Genomic DNA, 23,741 nt, shown 5'->3' on the forward strand with positions numbered 1-23,741 from the left:
AGCTACCTGCCGGTCCGCAGTGCGGAAGGGGCCCGCGAGTGGGGAAGAGATGGGGGTCGGCAGCGCCTGCGGAGACCCCGGCGACCCCGGCAGGGCAGGGCGATGGGGAGCGCTGAGGTTGCTGGGTGGCGACCCCGAGGGAGGGGAGCGGCAGGTGGAGGTGGTCAGGCAGGGCTGGGGGCAGCCCGAGGCTTGGTAGTCCGCGCCGTTTGAAAGCAACAGTTGAGAGCCGCAGCCGCAGCCGCCGCCGCAGCCGCCGCTTCGGCTCCCGCCCAGCCCGGCCTGACGCGGCGTCGCGCCCCCCGGGAGCTGCGCGAGGCCGACGGTCGCGCCGGCTCTGCTCTGCCGCGTCTGGCACTCCGGGGCTGGCCGGGGAGCGCCCGAGGCGGGGAGAAGCGCGGTGAGGCGCTGGCCCCAGCATGTCGCTGCCGCCGGAGAAAGCCTCGGAGCTGAAGCAGCTCATCCACCAGCAGCTGAGCAAGGTGAGGGCCGCGGGCGCCGGGCGAGACCGGGCCTCTCCGCCCGCCTTTGGTCCTGAGCGCCCGACCTGGCATCCCGAGGCCCGACCGACGGCGGCGCCTGTTTGCCGGGGACACGAGCGCAGGCTCTGGGGCGCAGAGCACGGCTGGGCCGTCTCCGGGTGTCCAGCCGGGGCCGCTCTCTAGCCTCGCTGAAAGACAACAATGCCGGCAAGTGCTAGTGAGAGTTTGAGGTGACGGAACGTGGGAGAGTGATAGCACAGCTGTGAGAACGAAGCATTCATCCCGCGGTTTTTGGAGATCAGATCGAGTACAAGTTGTGTTTGGAGCAGGTGTATATTCAGAGGTCTGAAATTGGAGTTACTTTAAGGGTGAAACTTGTGTCTTTCAAGTTGAACCAAATCAGCAATTCTTAAAGAAGTCATGAAAGGGAAGTTACTGAAGGACTTGCAACGAAAAGCGTTTGTGATGTTTCGAAGCTCAAGGAGAACATTGTTGAGGTGCTCAACTGAATGCAGTAATCGGAAATAATAAAAGCTACGGTTTATTGTACACTTGCCAGGCTTTCTGCTCAGTGTTCAGCATTTTTTGGCTAAGCCTCACAATATGGTCTTGGCAGGGCATTATTTTTTTTCCATAAAGGGTGAATAAGTTAACTCAGGGTCACATCTAATAAGCAGACTTTGAGGTTCTCCAGGTTTGTATTCTTTTGATTATACAACAATTCTCTTTCAAAAGGTCTGCTTTGGTTGAATGTTATTTGTGGGGAACTGATAACAAAGGTAGCAGATAACCAGCTGAAATTATTCCTAGAATTTGTACTAAAAAAAAAAAAAAAATCATCCTAAATTTTTTTTTGGTTTTCTTCCTTTTAAAAATCTTAACCTTTATTCTTATTGAATTCTGGTAACAATTTTACATTTACTATTATCTTGAGAAGCCTTCCTGAATTTTATCTATCTACTCTCCCATCATATTTTTTTTCCTTTGGGTGTTTTAGAAAGAAATTAGCTGATTGGCAATGTTTGATGGCTTTGTAATGTAAATGGTAATTCGAGTTTTCTACGTAGATGGATGTCCATGGCAGAATAAGAGAAATCCTTGCTGAGACAATACGGGAAGAATTGGCACCTGATCAACAACAGTTATCAACTGAAGATTTGATCAAAGCCCTTAGACGTCGGGGAATCATTGATGATGTGATGAAAGAACTTAATTTTGTTACTGTGAGTAATCTTTTAGGGGAAAGATTTTGAGAGTATGTTCTCATGCTTAATGCCACTTATAGGGTCCATATTTGGGGCCTCTTTTTAGGAAAACCACTTTAAAATGAGACAATTTGGGGTAGAGCATGCAACTCTTGTGGTTTGGAGGCTCACATTGGGTATAAAGATTTCTTAAAAAGTAAAATCTTTAAATAAACTTTAAAATATTAAATAAATGAAATAAAATGTTAAAAAAATGAATAAGATCATTTTACCTAATACTATCTTTACTTCAAATATAAGCTAACTCTACCCTTGAAAAATAGAAAGTAGGATTATGTATCAGTGAGATTGGAGTTACATACCATATTGCTCTCTCTACAGAATTTTCTGTTGTTATTCTCTGGTTCTGTAACTTTAAGTATACATATTTTAGTTAAATTAGGTCTTTTTCACTAGTTCTTTTTCACTAGTATTGTTCTATAACGTTTTTGATTAGGCCTATTTTTTTAATACATTCTTTTGGAACTCCATTGTCTGTGATTAACAAATTATCAATTTCTTTAAAAAAATGATTGCATAAGAACCTTCAAATCTCTTCATACAAATAGGTCAGTAATGGGATGATAGTCTCTCAGTGGACAAATTAGTAAGTAGGTCTTTTGAAAATGAGGCAATAATGAGAAACTGTGACCTCAATATCTGGGTATTATAATGTAAAAATTGGATGGACTGCATAATACATCAGGGAATAAGTTTTTTAATACAGCCTCTTTTTTTTGGTTTTTGAGGTTTATTAACCCATTTGTTTAAAAATTGACCCAGTAACAGCTTCTGCTATGGGAATGTCATTTCCTTGTTAAAATTAGTTCATGGTAGAATCATAAGGCAAATGTTAGGTTTAGAAAAAGTTTACCCTTAAGACATTAAGAATTTGTTTTTAGCATTCTGTGGACATTGGTTGAAGGCTGTTTAATTACTTATCAAACTTTAGGAGTGACCAGTAACACCACCTTTTTTGCAGACTTTTCATTATTTTAATTATGTAATTATTTAATTAGGCTGGGAAAAGTTTCCTTGAGGGGGGGCTTTATACTATTTACTTAGTTCCATTGTTGCCATTCCCTTGCTTAGTTATATTTTTTGTTTTCTAATTTGTTTTCTTTTTTTTCTGCCTTTCTAGGACAGTGTTGATCAAGAACTCCCTTCCTCTCCAAAACAAACTGTTTGTTTCACTGATAGACAATCAACCTTGTTAAAAAAAAGTATGTGTATTTCTTTTTAACATTGATTTCATTTTGGATAGTACTACATATTGATGTGCTATAGTGTTTGGTATTTGATAGAAAACATTTTTTCTTTCTGGAATGAGATACTAATATTTTTATGATTAATCATCCAAAAAAACTTAGATTCTGTTTTGCATGAAGTGTGTATTATGTCAGAAGATTTAACATGTAGCAGAGTGGAAGCAAAAACAGGATCACCTGTTGCTCATGTTTTAATAATGTATTTTATAAACACTGTACAGTCTTTTAATGGTAATTACTTAACAAGTATACTTGCTGAGCTGATATTTGTCTGAGTTTGTGGAGGTGAAGGAGTGTTGGATAAGCAACTAAAAAGTAGATTTCTTAAGCATTGGCTCTGACTCCTTTCTAGCTGGGAGAGAGTAGCCAGCATATAAACTCAGATAAAAATATTTTATTATGTATCTATTCTTCCCTGGTTGCAAATGGTCCTGGTATACAGTAAATGTGTTACTTTTTCTTTATTTAGTCTTTGATTTTATTTCTGTCAAGTTATTATTTCCTATTGTCTTGATCACATTCCTTAAGTTATTTGGCAGTTTCCTCATATATATTGCTACACTTTACAGCTAATATTGATCCAACACGGAGGTATCTTTACCTTCAGGTTTTGGGTGGAAAAGCTTTCTTGGAACATCTACAAGAACCTGAGCCTTTACCGGGACAAGTTTGTTCAACCTTTACTTTATGTTTACATTTTCGAAACCAACGTTTTCGTTCTAAACCTGTTCCATGTGCCTGTGAACCAGATTTTCATGATGGCTTTTTACTTGAAGTACACAGAGAAAGCTTGGGTAAGAAGCAATAATAAATTGTCATTTAATTGAGTAAATCTTTGTTAGGTTTTATTGCAGAACAACCATAAGACTTTTGCTGTAATGAGAGATTTAAAATGAGTAAATCTCCCTAGGTGTTTTTTTCTCCCCTCTTTTTTATAAAATCTACTTCCACCCACCTTCTTACTTTATTTTCTGCTACTTAGTTTTCCTTGAAGATTATTTTTTTACTGCTTTAATGGTTGCTTCTTTTGTAATAAACACTTAAATGCGTATTCGGTGCATTATACAATACTAGGCTAGTGCTGAGGATATATTGGAGGATGAGTCATGATTCTACTCATTTATAAAAGATGGCTAGATTTATGATGTTACATAACTTTCAAAAATAAAAAAAATTTAGATGGGAATCTATAATTCTCATAATTTTAAAGTTGTGATAGTTGATTCCTATATTTTACATAGCTTCTGTAAATGTATTTTATGTTTTGGTTAGCAAATTTAGCAAAGTTACAGAATTATGCCTTTAGAATTTTAGATTACCTAAGATGGTTAATACACTATGAAAAAAATTTTTTTCCCCTTGTGAAAAATGTTGCCTTAATTAGGCTGTTAATGGCTTCACATGCTGGCTCCAAGGTGCCAATCTTTCAGTTTTGTGTAGATAATACAGTGATTATTTCTGGAGGCTTAGGGATAAAGGTAGTTTAGGGGTTAATGTTGACATATTTGAAGGCTTTTTATTATGGTAGATTTTAGTTAAGTGCTTTTGTTTATTTTGTTTTAAGTTTATCTTATTTATTTTTGAGAGAGAGTGTGTGTGTGCATACAGGGGTGGGGCAGAGAGAAAGGGAGACAGAATCCCAAGCAGGCTCTGTGCTGTGAATGCAGAGCTTGATGTGGGCTGCAAATTCATGTACTGAAAGATCATGACCCAAACTGATATCAAGAATTGGATGCTCAACTAACTGAGCCACCCAGGCGTCCCTAGTTAAGTACTTTTAAAGAACAGACTTATCTCTTAGGGATGAAAAACCCTGATATGCATTGAGTAACTAGATGACTCATCACAATTATTCTAGTTTTCTCAAAAGTTAGTGACAAATTTGGGATAGTACTTTTTTAATAATTTGTTGCATACTTTCTGAGGCATTACTGAATTATTTCATTTGGTTTTATGTAAGTTTATTATTAGTATTCTTTGCAATAGAACTGTTCTATGTTGGCCATAATGGAATATGTAATGTGGTGCATTTGTTTGGTTTATGTTGCCAGGTGATGGAACTAGAATGGCTGATTCAACAACAATGTTATCAATAAGCGATCCAGTTCATATGGTGCTAATCAAAACAGACATATTTGGTGAGACTACTTTAGTAGCATCCTATTTTCTTGAATGGCGATCAGTTTTGGGCTCAGAAAATGGAGTGACCAGTCTTACTGTGGAACTTATGGGTGTAGGTATGATAACTAATCACTGTTACCTTTTTGTAACCAGTTTGTTTGTAAATACATTTTATGTTTTCCGAATGCCTTTATAACCCAAGAAGGAAACATGTAAAAATTTCATTAGAATTACAGTTGGACTCCAGTATTATAGTCTTAGGAAATGTCTTGAAGTGTGCTATGACTATAGAACTTCACAGTCAATCTGACCTTGTCTTAAGGAAAAAAAAATTTTATGGGAAATGAATAGAGAAATTTTGATAGCTTTTTTTCTCCTCTCCATATCGATCTGATAATATGTAAGGCTGTAAAGAAAATTAAGATTTTTCACACACATGCATGTATGCATATGCAAAAATCTTATAGTTTAGCACACTCCAATGTTCGGTGCATCCCCATTAGTACTAGTGTCTTCCTACAGCAGTAATTCAGATGTGGAGTTGATATTCTTCCATCCTGTTACATGTGGGAATGTGGGACTCAAAGAGGTGTTAACTTGCTCATTGACAGGATCAGTGAGTGAATAGTACTCTTTGAGGACAGAGGTGGTGCCTGTCTTACCATTGTCTCCTTGGACTCTTTCGTACTTCTTGATGTGTAATACATACTGTATTTGCTAATAACAGTGAAAAACAAAATGAAACCTGCCAGTATTTTATGCATAACCTGTAAGGGAATTAGTTTGGTATTGAAACTAAGTCACAGAATCAAACCTGGCTTGTGGACAGTATAGCTTTAGTACTTTAGATTTTGGTAAGTCAGACCCAGAATGTGTTTTTCCTTAAATAGAAAGTAGGGGAAAAAATTTATGTGGGATATTTATTTTCAAAAGAGATACCCATTATTTGTCTTCAAATATAGGCCTAACATGATTATCATAATAATGACCAAGAAACAAGTGATTCACCAGTGAAATAGTAAATAGTTCTGGTATAAAGTGTATTTGTTTTCTGATTCCTTAAATCCAAGCAAGGATTGAAAATTTGTACTCACAGGTGATGTGAAAAATGGGAAGAAATAAATGGGAATTACTTTGGATGACAAAGAGTATAAATATTTTCTGAGAGTGAGATTTTAACAGTTGTTTTGACTTTGTTTTTAATGTAAATGTGGTTGGCGTACATTTAATGAGATTAAAAATTAAGAATCCCAAATCAATTAGATCCCAAAAGTCCCTTAAAATGTGATTAGGAAGGTCAGAAAATAGGTAATCTTATAATTAGATAAAAGCCTTTGTACAAAATAAAAACTAATTTGATCTGGCTCAAATAATATGAATATTAAAGGTGATGTTGAATATTACCTATTTCATGTAAGTGGAAACACAAAATTCTTAAATTATTTTGGTTGGACTTTGGTTGACTAAGTATACATAGTTTTGAAACCTCTGAAGTTCTAAATATTTATATTTATAGGCACAGAATCAAAAGTCTCTGTGGGAATTTTAAATATAAAACTTGAGATGTACCCACCACTCAATCAAACATTATCTCAAGAAGTAGTGAACACACAGGTAAATAATTCTGAATTTCTTTTCTTTGTGTATTTGTTTTCGTAGTTGTATATTTACCTGTTGATCCTAGACAGTGTTTTCTTAGAAAATTATCATTTATTAGTTTTAAGCAAGAGAATGACAATATGATTATTAAATTTTTGTCTTGGGAGAATAAAGATCACTGACTAATATATGTAGACCAGATTGTAGAGAGGGTATGCAGAAACAGGGAAGTCAGGGGCTTCTGGGTGGCTCAGTTGAGTGCCAACTCTTGGTTTTGGCTCAGGTCATCTCACACTTGAGATGGAGCCCCGCGTCGGGCTCTGCACTGACAGCGTAGAGCCTACTTGGAATTCTCTCTCCTTCTCTCTCTACCCCCCCCAGCTGGTACACACACGTGTGTGTATGTGCACATGCACATGCTCTTTCTCAAAGAAAAATTAAACTGGGAAGTCAGGGGCTCTTACAAATGATGACGATGATGGTGGTTTAGATTAGGGTAGTGGTAGAGATGGGGAGCAGTATGTAGAATTGTTACGGTATTTAATTAAGGAGAAAAAATAGAAATTGAAAAAATATATTTTTTAAATTTGAAGCTTGCTTTGGAACGTCAGAAAACTGCAGAGAAAGAACGATTATTTCTTGTATATGCTAAGCAGTGGTGGAGAGAATATTTGCAGATTCGACCCTCACACAACTCCCGGCTGGTTAAGATTTTTGCACAGGTTTGTAAATTGCATTGGGAAAGGTTCATATCTGTATTTGAGATTTACTGTTGTATATGTAAATTTCATATATATGTAAATTTCATGTATGTAAATTTCATATATGTATAAAGTTGAATTTGTAAAATGTATTTATTCCAGACAAATGGAAGTTTATTTGTAAAAATAGAATGCTGATTTTGTGATACTCTCTTTTACTAAGTAGGTGAGTAACATAACATAATCTTTGTTTTAATTTGGTTTTCATTTTCAATTCCTTTTTAAAACCTTTTTTAATGTATTTGATTTAAAACAGATGAAAACCCATTTTGTTTAACTTGGAGTGTGTCCCTGACTGATACTTAGTACTAAATGATTAACTACTAGGATACTTTGTGGTATTAGTTTTCATGTGCAGAATTGGGGCTTTGGGCATATATGCTTAGACATATATGTTGTTAGGGTATTTTTTTAAAGACAGTGTTACATGTAATAATTCTGTTTAGCCAATACATCTGAGCCAGTGACTAGTCATATTTAACTGCATCATTTCAATTATATATCTCTGCCTCTGTTTTTTCTTGTATCCCATGCCCATTTTCTCTCATTAACAAATCAGCATAAAATATATGATCAGATCCTTAATTTGTGTAATTCTGAGGAACCATTCAAATATTTTATATGTATTCAGTGTTTTATAGATGCTTTTATATGAGTATAGTATGGTGTTATTTTGAGTAACATATCTCAAATCCTGTGCATTTGTCTAGCTTTACCCTGGGATGGGCTAAGAGTGGTTCAATTTCTAAATGAGGAGCTTAGGAATGGGAGAGCCTACTTGATGAGTGGTGGAAATGAGGGAAAAGGTTTCTCACTTTCTGATCGCATTGTCTGTACATTGTTTGGGCAGGTGAGGTGGCAGTGATGTCAGGATGGGGTGGAAAGAAACCAGTCAAAATATAACTGGCTCTTTACTGTCTATTTAGTCTGAGGTGAGATTCATTGCCATGTGGAATCTGGGACCAGAAGAAGACTGGGTGGGTGAGGAAGTGGATCAAAGAAATGACAAATGAAAGAGGAGGAGGAAGAGGTTGAGATATGCAGTTAAGCAAATCAGGGAATGGGGATTTTCATGCAGAAAATATTACTTAAACAAGTTCTCGTCTCTTAAAATTCATTGTAAGAATATTTGAACCACATAGGTCATTAGTTTCATGGTAACCATATGAGATTGTCAATTTGTCAGGCATTGACACTTTTGTAAAAATAAGCAGTATAAGGGATAAAGGAATGAAGAATCTTTCCTAAGATCAAACAGCAACTCAGTCTTGGAGACTTTATTAAGTTGCACTTTTGCCTAGTGCTTTTTTAGCTTGATGGGACCACCTCTCTCTATATAGAGAGAGTAAATAAACTGTTTATCTTACTGCTATTCCCCAGAAGTGTTTTTTGCTGCTGCTTTCTATATTTGATTCGATAGGAAATTAAGGAGCACCAGTTACTTAAGGCAGTCAATCCAATCACAAAAACTATAGTTTTAAACAAAAGAATATTATTATATAATATAATTAAATTATGTTTATATATAACATAATATATAATATTAAATTATACATGGTCTGAAAATGAATTTCCATTGCTTTCAGACACAAGAAATAGTTTACAACAGTACTATCCTTCTGGAGTGATGGAAATGTTCTCTGCTGTCCAGTATGGTAGCCATTGTGCTATTGAGCATGCAGAATATGGTCGATGCAATAAAGAACTGAATTTTAAATCTTACTGAATTTTAATTAAAATTTAAATAGCCACATAGGGTTGGTGGCATTCTTAGTGGAAATTCTTAATTCTTAGTGGACATTGCAGGTTTAGAAGCTGAAATATTGAAATTTTCAAGACATTTAGTTTATGGGGACATTTATAGGAAATATTGCTGTAATGAAACATAGGATATATTTGTATTCTAAGCTGCTACTACTGAGGATTGATTTAGGGCAAATGCATCCACCTTTTAGGTGCTCATGCCTTCCCTATTAGTGGAGTTGTAAGAATAGGACTAAATGGCTTACTCAGGAACTCAGTTAATTACCTTTATCCTAACCAAACATCTGTGGAATCCTCAGAGTCATTACATTTAATAATCATTGTACTTTTTCTCCCTCCCTTGCTTGTTTTGCTACAGTACAATAGTAATTCACTTAATCATAGCTTTTAAATTTTCTAGTGCAAGAAATTTTTAAAAAGTTATAGAAGTTGATCTTTGAGGCCATTAAATTTTAGGAAAATGTTATAAATCACTTGAGGATTGAGATTATCTTTTTAATGTTGAGATTGTGATTTCAGGACTTAATATTCTCATACTACACTAGATTAACAATAATACTGAGTTAATGAGTTAACGTAAAAGAAATCCAAGTAGTAGTTTTCTACTTGTCTCTAAAATTAGAATCATGATTTTCCGTTTTAAAAATGAGTACCTTGTGGGGTGCCTGGGTGGCTCATTTAGTTGAGAGTCAGACTCTTAGTTTTGGCTCAGGTCATGATCTCAGGGTTTGTGGGATTGAGTCCCATGTGGGGCTCTGTGCTGACAGTACAGAGCCTGCTTAGGATTCTCTGTCTCTCTGTCTCCACTCTCTGTGCCCCCCACCCCCACCCCCACGTGCACGCTTGTTCTCTCTCTCAAAATAAATAAATAAACATTAAAAAAAAAAAATGAGTACCTTGAAATACCCTATGCTTAAATCTCCTTCCTTTTCCTGTCTCTCTTCCTTATTTTCTTTATCTGTCTTTGGTTCTTCATTCTATTTGAGGTTTTGTTTTGTTTTGTTTCAACTGATCCCTTCATTCTGTCTCTTTCTGATTCCTAAGATAGCATGGGGGAGATGGAGACTTAGAGACTACCATGGATGTGTTTGAGCCAGGAGGTACAGTGGGGTGGGAGAGGACAGGGGAAAAAATCAGTGCCTTTTAGAGTTGAGGACCATACTTATGAGTGAAATCATAACATTTTGCTCTGCATCATATAAGAATTCATGGACTTTCTCATTATAATTAAATGAAAATGATAGGATTTTTTTTTTATTGCTAAAGTATGAGATTATATTGGAGAAGTGATGTTTTTGTGGTGTAGAAAAGACATCTATAGTTCCGATAATTCGAACAGATGATGTTTCTGTTGGCTGAGTTAGGTCTTATTTCTGAGGAGCCTTGCCATAATAGAGAGTGTTGTCTTTGAATTTTGAATAGAAAGTAGACCTTTGACTTTGTCATCTCAGTAATCAAGAAGTTAAGGGAAATGTGGGCTTTTATAATATTAACTCTAAAAGCATAGTGGTAGACAGTCATCAGAGACTTTTGTATGCACTGTAGCTCTTTAGCTCAACTCCTAGGATATATTCTGTATTTGAAATGTAAGATGTTTTTCTAAAATGATTTTCAAAACTCTGCTTTCAGTTGACTTGGTTAACAAATCGTTAACAACAAAATCGTTGTTTCCTGTGGATCTCCAAGTGTAACGGAAACAAACAAAATGAGCTATGATAATTTGTTGTTGTGTCAGTAAATCAGAAAAGCTATTGTTTGAATACATAGTGTTAAATTCTGTATGATAATATGAAAGAATAGTTTGGCTTAGAGCCCCTCTCCATCCCCTACCCACTTGCCTATTCTGTTTTCAGAGGAGTTCTTTTTTTTTTTTTTTTTTTCAGTTTTATTGAAGGATACTTGACGCATATAATTGTATATATTTAAAGTGCATGACATAATGACTTGATATACATATATGTTGTGGAATTACTACCAAAATTAAGATAATGAACACATCCATCACCTCACATAGTTAACTCTTCTTTTGTGCGGTGAGGATGCTCAAGGTCTATTCTCAGCAACGTTCAAGTTTATTAACTACTCATCATGCTGTACGTTAGATCGTCAGAACTTACTCTTCTTGTAACTAAAAATTTGTACCCTTTAGCCTACATCTCCCCTATTCCTCCCTCTTCCCAACCATTCTATTCTCTATTTCTTGAAATGAACCTTTGATTTGTTTTGTTTTGTTTTGTTTTGTTTTAAGGTTCTACATGTAAGTGACAACCACCATACAAGATTTGTCTTTCTCTGTTTGGCTTATTTCATTTGGCATAATACTCTTCAGATATGTCCATGTTGTCATAAATAGCAGGATCTCCTTTTTTATAGCTGAATGATACTCTGTTGTATATGTAATACCACATTTTCTTTACTGATTCATCCATTAAAGGAAATTTCAGTTGTTTCCATACCTTGGATATTGTGAGTGATGCTGCAATGAACATGGATATGCAGATATCTCTTTGACATACTGATTTCAGTTGCTTCAGATATATATCCAGTAGTGAGATTGCTGAATCACGAGAATTCAAGTTCTTATTGTCACAAGCTTTGGAGTCAGACAGCTCAGGGTTTAAATCCCAGCTCTATTCCATAACACCTGTAGCTTCAGTTTCTTCATTTATAAAATGAAAACAGTAAGAGATGTTAAGAGGACTAAAAGAAAAATTACATGCACAGCCCTCAGCTTCCTGGTGCTGGATGCAGGGTAAGCATTCAATAAGTGGTGGTGTCCAGAATTCTTTTATCCCACATTAATATGTTCTAAGAAAGTGTTAAAATTGGGGATGATTAATCTGTCATTACAGTGTTTTCCCCTCTTCCCCCAGGATGAAAATGGGATAAATAGACCAGTCTGTTCCTATATTAAACCACTTCGAGCTGGGAGGCTTTTGGATACTCCAAGGCAAGCAGCAAGATTTGTTAATGTCCTTGGTTATGAAAGAGCCCCGGTTATTGGAGGAGGAGGTAAACAGGAACAGTGGTGCACTCTGCTGGCCTTTCTCTGTAGAAACAAGGTATCCTACATATGTAATAGAATGGAAAACCAGTACATCTTCATTATTGTGAATTTATTGCATTTGAAAATAATTAACTTAGAAAAATGGATATATTGTCCGTTTGAACTAGTCAGAATCTTTTGTTTTCAATACATAAAGAAAAACCTTGGCATCTTTGTTTTCTTGTATAGCTTCTTATTTAGTGTAATATGATTTTTGTGAGGTAGAGACAAGTAGTATAGTGTCAGAAATTAAGATATAGAGGTAAATTAAACAGTGAATTAGAGATGGCGCTGGGACCAGAACAGCAGTCTTTCTAGTACTATTCATGTGTTAAAATCTACTTAGATGATACATTTTTTTAAAAGAGAAAATGGCAGTACAAAGTGAATATGGAAAAAAGTCTTGGATTGCATGGTATTGTGTTTAGTTTCAAATATAAGTATATATTTAAGAATTTGTGTAGGGGTTTCTGGGTGGCTTAGTCAGTTGAGTGTCTGAGTTGATCTCAGGTCATGATCTCGCAGTTCATGGGTTCAAATCTGACGTGGGGCTCTGTTCTGACAGCATGGAGCCTGGAGCTTGCTTCTGATTCTGTGTCTTCCTCTCTCTCTGCCCCTCCCCCACTCATGCTGTGTGTCTCTCTCTTTGTCTCTCTTTCTTTTTTAAAAAAAATTTTTTTTCAACGTTTTTTTATTTATTTTTGGGACAGAGAGAGACAGAGCATGAACGGGGGAGGGGCAGAGAGAGAGGGAGACACAGAATCGGAAACAGGCTCCAGGCTCCGAGCCATCAGCCCAGAGCCTGACGCGGGGCTCGAACTCACGGACCACAAGATCGTGACCTGAGCCGAAGTCGGACGCTTAACCTGCTGAGCCACCCAGGCAGGCACTCCTGAAAGCCCTCTCTTAAAGTTTACATGTTATGACTATCAGGTTTGTGAGCACTGACTGTGTAAAATAATTTAGGGTCTTCTAAAATTAGTGTATTTTGTCCCCCCACCATTGTTTCAGCTTAACACTAGACTTATGATTAAAAGTGAAAAAATTAATATTCCCTTTTATTATAATTTTGTATTTGAATATTTGATGAGGAAACAATGTGAAGGAATAAATACTTAAATTCATTTCATTTTCTAGGGTGACTGTGAAGATCATGCTAATCTTCTGTGCAGCCTTCTTCTTGGATATGGATTAGAAGCCTTTGTGTGTGTTGGGACTAAGGCAAAAGGAATACCTCATGCATGGGTTATGACCTGTGGAACTGATGGAACTGTCACTTTTTGGGAGAGTTTAACGGGACACAGGTTTGTCAATTCAGCTTACAAGGATATTAAAATGAAGATGCATATGTTTTAAATTATAAGTTCTTTGTTTATATTGGTACCCAAAGGCACATACCGATAATTTTTATTATTGGATCCTTTTTGATGACTATGTAAAAAATTACTATAGTTAAAAAGCTGTTAAATTTGAAGAAAATTCATATACCTAGAATATTCTTTACCAACATGATTTTGGTGGAAAAAAAAATTACATTTTACTTTTAATTGTGTAATTGGGATACTCTTTTTCTGATGTTTTTCCCCAAGCCTAAAAATAAGCTCAGGTTGTAAATCATGATTTCTTTTGAAAATTTGATGTCACCAACTCCACATTGGTAAATCCACTGTATACTTTTTTTTTAGTTTTTCTGTCATCATATTTTTTAGAGTTCAGTGCTCCCTCCTTGCTAGGATCATTTCTTTCCTTAACTTCTCCCATAGCACTTTCAGTTTTCATTATTCCTGTCTGGCTATTCTCAATTTTCCTTTATCTTGTCTTTAAATGTTGGAGTTCTTAAAGGCTCAGTCCTGGGCCATCTTCTTCTTTTTCTGAATTTTTCCCTGGTTGATAATCATTTTGGTTAGTTATGCCTAATAATATGTAGCTAAATTATTTTAATTGTATTATCTGAGATGAATGTTTTTGATCTTAATGATTATACATAGAATATATTCTCATGTTAAAGTAGAGTTGATTAAAAAAAATTTTTTTAATGTTTATTATTTATTTTTGAGAGAGAGAGACAGAGCAGGAGTGGGGAAGGGGCAGAGAGAGAGGGACACACAGAATCTGAAGCAAGCTCCAGGCTCTGAGCTGTCAGCACAGAGCCTGATGCGAGGCTGGAACCTACGAACCGTGAAATCATGACCTGAGCCGAAGTCGAATGCTTAGCCAACTGAGCCACCCAAGTGCCCCCCGAATAGAGTTGATTTTTATATCATACTATGTGCCATACAATTACTGTAGATAGAGTAATTGTAGAAATATAAGAAGGAAAAACAAATATTAAACTCTAGTTTTGGGAAGTAGTTATGGCCTTAAGTGTTCAAATAATTTTCTTTCTCAATAAGATGCTGCCTTCTTAATTTTTAAGTTCTTATATAAAATTATGATTTACTTCTTTTAGGTATATCCACAAACCTGTCAATCCTGATGAATCTCCAGTTGCTGAACAGCCCAAGCCATTGTACCCATATCGAACAATTGGTTGTGTTTTCAATCATCAGATGTTCCTGGGAAATTGTCAGCCCTCTGACTCAGTAGAAATATGTGTGTTTGATTTGAATGATGAATCCAAATGGAAACCCATGAGTGAAGAAGCAATCAAATCTGTGTGTGCCCCAGGAGCTACAACATCCCTTCCTCCCTTTCCCCCTCTATGTGCATCTACAATTGATGCTTCAGTAACAAGTAATGAAATAGAAATGCAGCTAAGGCTACTAGTGTCAGAACACAGAAAGGTAATTAATACTGAACTTAGTAGTTTCATGCATTTTTTGTCAGTTGTCTATGTATTTAACAATTTTGGGAGGGGTGCAGGTGGGATAGTACAGTCACTTTTATACCTGAACAAAGCAAATTTAACAAAGCAAAGGGCAGCAGAGTTCCTGCCCTTAAGAAGCTTATAGTTTTGAGAGTCAAGAGAGTTAAGTTCTGAGACTCAGAAATTTCCAAATATACCAATACTTGTACTGTTTTTTCTTTTTAAGTTTATTTTGAGAGAGATGGAATCCCAAGCAGGCTCCATGCTGTCAGTGCACAGCCCCGATGCTGGACTGTATCTCAGGAACCGTGAGACCGAAAGTTCTTGACCTGAGCTGAAATCAAGTCACTTAACCGACTGAGCCACCTAGCACCCCACCAATACTTTTAAAATTTATTACTTCCTTCTAGAAATAAAGAGTGGTGAACTAGTTCAGATTTTGTTAAATACTACTGTTTTTATTTCTTTTTTGTGAAGTACTTATTCGTATTATTCCCTATTGAAAATATTGGGTTATAATTTTTTATATCCATTTTTTCCAGGTTAGTTTTGTTTGTTTTTTTCTTCCTATTACACTAACTTAGGTAGATGTAAAATTACATCCTTCTAGCTTTAATTTGCATTTTCCTGATTACTTATGAAGTCAAACCTCTTTATTAGCCATTTTGATTTCTTTTGTAAAGTACATTAACGAAGACATAAAAAGCATTAATCATAAAAGATTAGTTTATTTTAAGAATTTTTGTTCATTAAAATAAACCAGTCAGAGGCTGAAAAGAGCAGTGCTGGAATGGGGAAAGTTATTTGCAACACATATAACCGATAAAGGACTAGAATCTCAGAAAATTTATTTCTAATTCACCTTTTGATGAATCCTGTTTTCTGTGTTTCTTGAGGCCATCAAAGGCAAACTGATAGATATGTTTTCTGGGCTCCAGTTACTATTAGCTTTGGCCTCTAAAATCTGCCATACTTACTTGCTAATTCATCAAAGCATCTAAAAGTATTTTGGAAAATATTTAGTCTGGCATTTGTAGTTCTCAGCAATAGGTTGCTCAAGGATCTAGTTCACTACACTGCTGGGAATGAAAGCCCCTCATTACTGCCCCTTTCCCTCCATCACTCATACTGCATTTTAATTTTCTTAGGTTTTGTTTATAAACAAAACCAGTATTTTATTACATTATAAGAATTTGAATAGAGAAAGAAAACAGGGGTGCCTGAGTGGCTTGGTTGGTTAAGCGTCTGACTCTTGATCTCAGCTCAGGTCACGACCTCACAGTTCACCACCCACCTCGGGCTCTGTACTGACAGTGCAGAGCCTGCTTGGGATTCTGTCTGTTCCCCTCTCAGTCCTTTCCCTGCTTGCATGGTCTCTGTCTCAAAATAAGTAAGCTTAAAAAAATTATTCTTTGTTATTATTTTCTTTAAGTTTATTTGATTTATTTTGAGAGAGAGCGCATGCATATGAGCAGGGGAGAGGCAGAGAGAGGGAGAGAGAGAATCCCAAGCAGTCTCTGCACAGACAGCCCTGACCCAGGGCTCGATCCCACAACTTTGGGATCACGACCTGAGCCGAAACCAAGAATCAGACACTTAACCAACTGAGCCATCCAGGCACCCCCTCCAAAAAAATTTAAAAAATTAAAAAACAAAACCAAAACTGAGCTAGATACCAGTGTTGATCACTAAGTTAGTAGTGCCTGTAAATCAGCAAGTGAGATTTGCTTTTGCTGCTGGAAATAGATGGATGATACTGGACCTTTGAGGTCACTTGGAACCAGTAAAAACCTTGAATGCAAAATCAAGAAATGCTAGAGATTTATTATATCAAAATATTTAGAATTTTGAGAAGTTTTTTATGTTTATAACTGTTTTTAAAATGTCATGTGTCTGAATATCTGTAGTTTCTCTGATGTATATAAATGAAATCATAATTGCCTTCAGCATTCCATAGAAACATGTTTTAAACTCCCTGAGGGCCTATAGCATGTCTTTTTCATCTTTTTATCTCTTTACAGTATAAAAGTTAGTGTTTTTTTAAGAGTTAATGCTCAATAAATACTTGAGTTTAATTATACGTGCAATTCATTTGTTGACTTTTCTCCCCTACTACAGTTAAATTTATGTTGGAGCTCTCAAATTAAGCAGATTCAATCGTATTATTTAAAGTCAAATAAAATGTGATCTCAAAATTCAGTGATACCATGTTTTTCATAGTAGGACTACTCCACATGGTCTTTTCTAGTGGATATTAAGGAAGTATAGGATTTTGGAGCCTTTACTAACATCATTGTATTGAAAATTTTTTGTTGGGGGTACCTGGGGAGCTCAGTCAGTTAAGCGTATCTGACTCTTGATTTCAGCTCAGGTCATGATCTCGTGGTTGTGAGATTGAGCCCCTTGTCAGGCTCTGCGCTGACAGCATGGATCCTGTTTGAGATTCTCTCTCTGCCCTGTCTCTCTCTCTCTCTCTCTCTCTCTCTCTCTCTCTCTCTCTCTCTCTCTCTCTCTCAAAATAAATAAATAAATAAACTTAAAAAAAAAGAAAAAACATTTTTTTCCTCTAAGAAGTAAAACCAGATACCTATAGTTCCTTTTATTTTTTATTTGCATGTGTCTTTATAATAGTTACTAGAAAGTTTAAAAAATTATGACAGGTTTTAAGAATTTTCTCTTGGCATATGTTAAAATAGTCAACACTTAACAATTGGTTTCTAAAATATTAGTGTATTTCACCTTTTCTTTTTTTCTTTTGTCTTTTGATTGCTATAGGATCTTGGTCTCACCACTGTTTGGGAAGACCAGCTTTCCTATCTCTTATCACCAGCTTTGGCTTCTTATGAATTTGAGCGTACAACAAGTATATCTGCAGGCAATGAAGAATTTCAAGATGCCATAAGGAGGGCTGTACCTGATGGTCACACATTTAAAGGGTTCCCAATACATTTTGTATATAGAAATGCAAGGCGTGCATTTGCCACATGTCTTCGGTGAATGACTTTTCGAATTCATAAATGTTATTATTGGCTTAACAGTTTTAGCAATCTGTTAGTCTGGTTTTTTAGGAATGATTTTAGAATCACATAATGAAATTTTATAATGATTTATTTTCCTTGCCACAGATTGTGAGTCTGAAATGTAGCTCTAGGTAGTTGGATAATTTTCCCATTGATTTTGGTGCAATATTAGTTGAAGATTTCTGATCTTTTCTAGTGTAATTTTTTAAATTTATACACTGTGAGGAAATGTTCTATATTTCGGATAGCTTAACCAAAATTACAGGGCTGTTGGTAGCAGAGACAGGATTTTTAAAAATTATTTTAAATGCTGACTTACTTGGAAAAAAGTAAAACCTATGTTCACTTCTTAATTGAATAAATCTTCTTTCTTCTGTAGGTCTCCTTTCTGTGAAGAAATAATCTGTTGCCGTGGAGACCAGGTGCGACTGGCAGTTCGTGTCCGAGTGTTTACTTACCCTGAATCTGCATGTGCTGTTTGGATCATGTTTGCTTGTAAATATCGCTCAGTATTATAGAACTAACATTTCTGTAAGAATATACCTGTGTTTTATTGGAATTTTACACATTGTACATTACTAGCTGTTTAGAGGTTCATTATTTTAAAAATCATATTCTGGCTTGGATGTCACATTTTACTATTGTATATACCTGACTGAAAATGTTTGAAAAAAATCATGTATGTATTTAAAAATTAAGAATGAAAAACTTGTATAAATCTGAGTGGAATTTAGTATAAATTAAGTGTTTATTTTATTTTAATAAATGCTACTTTGTTTACAGGTATTCAGTAGTTTAAATATGAATATAAAATTTACCCAGTTTTCTTTGCATTAACAGGCAATCAGCGAGATACTTATTTGTCTGAGGGTTTGAGCCATAGTAAAGTCAATATGGAACATTATTTTTCATAGCTTAAATGGGATTATTTTATATAAATAGAAATTAACCTCACAACAGATTTATTTATTAGGTAAAAATACATCTTGATGAATTATCACTTTAGTGGTTTACCCATGGCTATAGGGATATTTATGACTTTCCAGGGATTTATGGGAGGACTTCGATGCAAGAGCAGGAAAAACTAATACCCGAAAACATAAATATTAATAATAAAAAAAACTCACAGAAAAGTACATGAATAATTTATAAGTATTTGATTGAATTATCATAAAAATGAATTGAGTATTTTAGAAAAAATTTATCATACTCTTTTTTTATGATACTGATAAAGTGTTTTCTATAATTAATTTTTTTTAATTTATTTTTTTAAGAGAGACAGAGTGCAAGCAGGGGAGGGGCAGAGAGAGAGGGCAGAGAACAAGCAGGCTCCAGGCTCTGAGTTGTCAGCACAGAGCCCGACGCAGGGCTCAAACTCATGATCTCTGAGATCATGACCTGAGCCAAAGTTGGACACTTAACCAACTGAGCCACCCAGGTGCCCTTGTTTTCTATAATTAATATTTGCAGTCTGTTGCTGATTTTCTGTAGTCAAAGGATCCATTATTAGCCTCTTCATGGATTCCATCTTATGAACCCACATTTGTTTTTCTTTCTTCCCTTTTTTCATTGTGATAAAAACATCAGTGTATATGTAACTACTCTAAATGGGAGAATCATTATGTGAGGCCACTGAAAAATAAGCATATGTAAGGGACTTCCTTCTGATACTTGTTTTAAAATCGAGCAAGCCTTTTTTTTATATATAAATTTTTTTTAATGTTTATTTATTTTTGAGAGATAGAGACAGTGCAAGCAGGGGAGGGGCAGAGAGAGAGGGAGACACAGAATCCAAAGCAGGCTCTAGCCTCTGAGCTGTCAGCACAGAGCCCAACGTGGGGCTTGAACTCATCAACTGCAAGATCATGATCTGAACCGAAGTTAGATGCTTAACTGACTGAGCCACCCAGGTGCCCCTAAAATTGAGCAAGGTTTTAAGAGAGCAACAGTGAACATTAAAAAAGCTATAGCAGTTTCACTTTTTGTAACAAACTGCATGATGTGGTAGCTATGACTGTCCATTCAGCACCTCTGTGCACAGTTCTTGATTCAGTTGCTTTATCCATTGGTCTTCTTAAGAAAGCACCTGTGCAAGTTTTTCTTTTCATCACTTTACCTCACCATTGCAAATAAAATGATTTAATGTTTTTTAAAAAAATTAAAATCTAGAGGTAGCCTAAAATTTACCTTTTATTTTTATATATGGTATTTATGATTTAGCTTGCTTAAAAAGTCTGAAAATATCCCTCTTCTCAATTTTCTTTGAAAACAATAATCAGATATTTCTTGTGAGACTGACATGACTTTAGATAATTAGAAAAATAAGAATTAAGACTTTTTTATTCTGTTGTCAAAATTACTCATAAAGCTATCAATAGAGAAAATCGCTTGTAATTTTCACCTTTTGGAACAAACTATTTATGAGGCACATACTAAGAGGCAGACTATGTTAGGATGAAGGCTATATTATCATTGAGGCTGGGCTTCCTGCCTTACTGTACCAGAGTAACACATGTATCCATAATGCACCTTTGGTATAAATTCTGAAATAAATTTCCTTTTTATTCACTTTAATAGAGTCTGGCATTAATAATTTTCTGTAAAGGTGGTTTATTTCAAAAGATTATTTCAGTGCATTTATCACTAGAATTCTACTCTTATTACTAACAATTTTTCTTTTTAAAAATTAAATATATCTTGTCTATTTAGCTGTCATAAAGGTTGTTTTCCTATTAAAAATGTAAAATTTTTTATATAATGTCTTTAATATGTTCTTTTAGTCAATATGTATGCTAGTACAGTTCCCTATACATATATATGTGTGTGTGTGTATAATACATAGGTGTATTTATTTAGTAGAAGATTATCAGAACCCTAGAAAGTTCATTACTCTAGCATGAACCTGTTGAATAAAAGTTATTAAATTTAGTTCCAACCAAGTGAACACTCCAAGTGCTGTTAAATTTTTTTCTTGTATTGAGGTATACATTTTTTGATATCTGCAAAAACACATTGACAACCTGGCAGTTCTGGAAAGTACACGTATTTGAAACCCAGTTTTCTACTTTTTAACAAGGACAAGGTTTGAACCAAAAAAAGTAGCCTTTATATTTGAAAAGACTGTTGCTATTAAAGTACTATTCTATACCATATAGCTGACCATCAGAATACATTAGTTACAAACCATCGATTGTTTAACCCATTTATACTTCTGATTTCATGCTGTACTAAACAGGAACATAGTTAAGGTTAGACTACAGTTCAGATAATAATTTCATACTTTCTATTTAATGGAGATAAGTACAGGAATTAGATTATCTGTTTTTTTAACATGCTTTTTTTTTTTAATATTTATTTATTTTTTGAGGGACACAGAGTGTGAGTGGGGGAGGGGCAGAGAGAGAGAGAGGGAGCCACAGAATCTGAAGCAGGCTCCAGGCTCCGAGCTGTCAGCACAGAGCCTGATGCGGGGCTCGAACTCACAAGCAGTGAGATCATGGCCTGAGCTGAAGTCAGACGCTTAACTGACTGAGCCACCCAGGCGCCCCTTTTTTAACGTGCTCTTAACTTTTAAACCAATGAAAAAGTAGCATTGTTTTCAAGCTGTTGGCAGTTGAAAAATAATTTGGGATTAGCCAAAGCCTTTATAAAATATTAAAAACAAAATAGTCAAACATATAAACTGGAAGCCATCTAATTTTGAAGAACCTATTGTTTATTGTTTATAGCATATTCTATATTTTTATAGCATATTCTACATTTATTTATTTATTTATTTTATTTATTTTTTTTATTTATATATGAAATTTATTGTCAAATTGGTTTCCATACAACACCCAGTGCTCATCCCAAAAGGTGCCCTCCTCAATACCCATCACCAACCCTCTCCTCCCTCCCACCCCCCCATCAACCCTTAGTTTGTTCTCAGTTCTCAACAGTCTCTTATGCTTTGGCTCTCTCCCACTCTAACCTCTTTTTTTTTTTTCCTTCCCCTCCCCCATGGGTTCCTGTTAAGTTTCTCAGGATCCACATAAGAGTGAAACCATATGGTATCTGTCTTTCTCTGTATGGCTTATTTCACTTAGCATCACACTCTCCAGTTCCATCCACGTTGCTACAAAAGGCCATATTTCATTTTTTCTCATTGCCACGTAGTATTCCATTGTGTATATAAACCACAATTTCTTTATCCATTCATCAGTTGATGGACATTTAGGCTCTTTCCATAATTTGGCTATTGTTGAGAGTGCTGCTATGAACATTGGGGTACAAGTGCCCCTATGCATCAGTACTCCTGTGTCCCTTGGATAAATTCCTAGCAGTGCTATTGCTGGGTCATAGGGTTATTCTACATTTAAAACACAAGTTCACTTACAGTCATCAATGCATTTAAGTGTGGGTATTAAATGTTTACTATTTTCTTCTGAGATTTGGTTGGCATAGGCCTTGTAATTACATTGGACCTTTATTTGGTTTGTGAATTCACTACATGCACCAGTGTTGAAATAGTCATGGATACTAGAAGGGAAGGTAGGGGAGGTTATTAGCTGGTTGTTAGTTCACATATACTCTCAGGAAAGATTTCTTTCTCTGATTCTATGGAATTTAGACTTGTACTAATACTCCAAAAACAGATGTTTCCTAGTGTTTTTGAAGGTAGCTATTTTTTTTTTTTTTTTGGTTTTGCATCTATACAGTTTTAACTACCATTATACTTATGCTATTTTTACATGTGATTTAATATTTCACGGTTTTGAATTACAGGATTTTGGACTTGAACAGAATCTTAGGTCTTCTAGTCCACTTAATTTATATAGTAATGAAATGGAGATCTAGAGAAGTGAAGTTCCCTGTCTAAAGATAATATTTCTAATAGATCAGTTCTAGAGCCAAGTTCTGACTGAGTTTGCTTCTTTTTTGCTGTATCTCTGTACAATGTGAGTTTTTTTTTTCCTCTGGGGATGGCATTTCAGGATATGACCAAGTAACCCACATAGTATGGAAAATTTTCATTTTAGTGGTTCTACCCAAGACAGGGACATGGAAGGCACCAGTCTTTATGATACTTATCACATAACCTATAAAAAATTGCGGTGATATTTGGGGTATCAGGTCAATGACAGATGAGGCCAGAATTACCTTTCAGGGAGTCTGGCCTAGGGAAGCTGAAGCCCTTAGAGGGGTAGTGAGCTCCTTGAGATTCCTTGTGGTGTAGAATTCAACTATTTGTATACTTAAGAGATTCAGTAAACTGACATATAAGAGTAGTGCCCACTAACATGCATCTAGAAAATAGTTCAGTCCTATTCAGTCTGTTTTAATTCTGAAATCTACATTTATTTACAAATTAGTTGTTTAACTGGCTACTTGTTACTGAACTTTTACAAAATCTTTTCCTTGTACAAAGTGTCCAGTGAGGGAATGGGAGCAATGGTAGTACTAAACTGTAAGATGATTGTCAGAAGTTAAATCTATTTGATTTGAGCATAAGCAAACAGATTTTATCACTAATTTTTAACAGCTTTATTAATATAATTTGCCTACTATACAATTAACCATTTTAAAGTATATAATTCAAAAAAAGTATATAGTTCAGTGGTTTGCATACAGTCAGAGAGATGTGCAACCAT

At 35.6% G+C, this 23,741-nt stretch overlaps 1 protein-coding gene across 4 annotated transcripts in view; it reads left to right on the forward strand.

The window, feature by feature from the left end:
* Nucleotides 1–9: 9 nt before the first annotated feature.
* Nucleotides 10–23,741, forward strand: part of CEP76 (centrosomal protein 76) — a 32,598-nt gene continuing 8,866 nt past the window's right edge. Inside the window, exons 1-12 of one of the 4 annotated variants that reach the window (XM_086682412.1) lie at nucleotides 10–482; nucleotides 1,550–1,705; nucleotides 2,868–2,949; nucleotides 3,564–3,788; nucleotides 5,046–5,231; nucleotides 6,632–6,729; nucleotides 7,308–7,436; nucleotides 12,113–12,301; nucleotides 13,423–13,589; nucleotides 14,735–15,068; nucleotides 17,867–18,084; nucleotides 18,491–18,606. In XM_086682412.1, the coding sequence (XP_086538538.1) occupies nucleotides 420–482; nucleotides 1,550–1,705; nucleotides 2,868–2,949; nucleotides 3,564–3,788; nucleotides 5,046–5,231; nucleotides 6,632–6,729; nucleotides 7,308–7,436; nucleotides 12,113–12,301; nucleotides 13,423–13,589; nucleotides 14,735–15,068; nucleotides 17,867–18,084; nucleotides 18,491–18,606 (1,963 nt within the window). In that variant the 5' untranslated portion in view covers nucleotides 10–419. Of the gene's footprint in view, nucleotides 483–524; nucleotides 980–1,549; nucleotides 1,706–2,867; nucleotides 2,950–3,563; nucleotides 3,789–5,045; nucleotides 5,232–6,631; nucleotides 6,730–7,307; nucleotides 7,437–12,112; nucleotides 12,302–13,422; nucleotides 13,590–14,734; nucleotides 15,069–17,866; nucleotides 18,085–18,490; nucleotides 20,686–23,741 lie in introns of those variants that run through there. The other 3 variants (XM_025931327.2, XM_086682413.1, XM_086682414.1) reach the window with 3 other exon arrangements.

The sequence above is a fragment of the Puma concolor genome, chromosome D3 (assembly GCF_028749965.1).
Source record: "Puma concolor isolate L17-30 chromosome D3, mPumCon1.1.hap2, whole genome shotgun sequence".
NCBI classification, from domain to species: domain Eukaryota; kingdom Metazoa; phylum Chordata; class Mammalia; order Carnivora; family Felidae; genus Puma; species Puma concolor.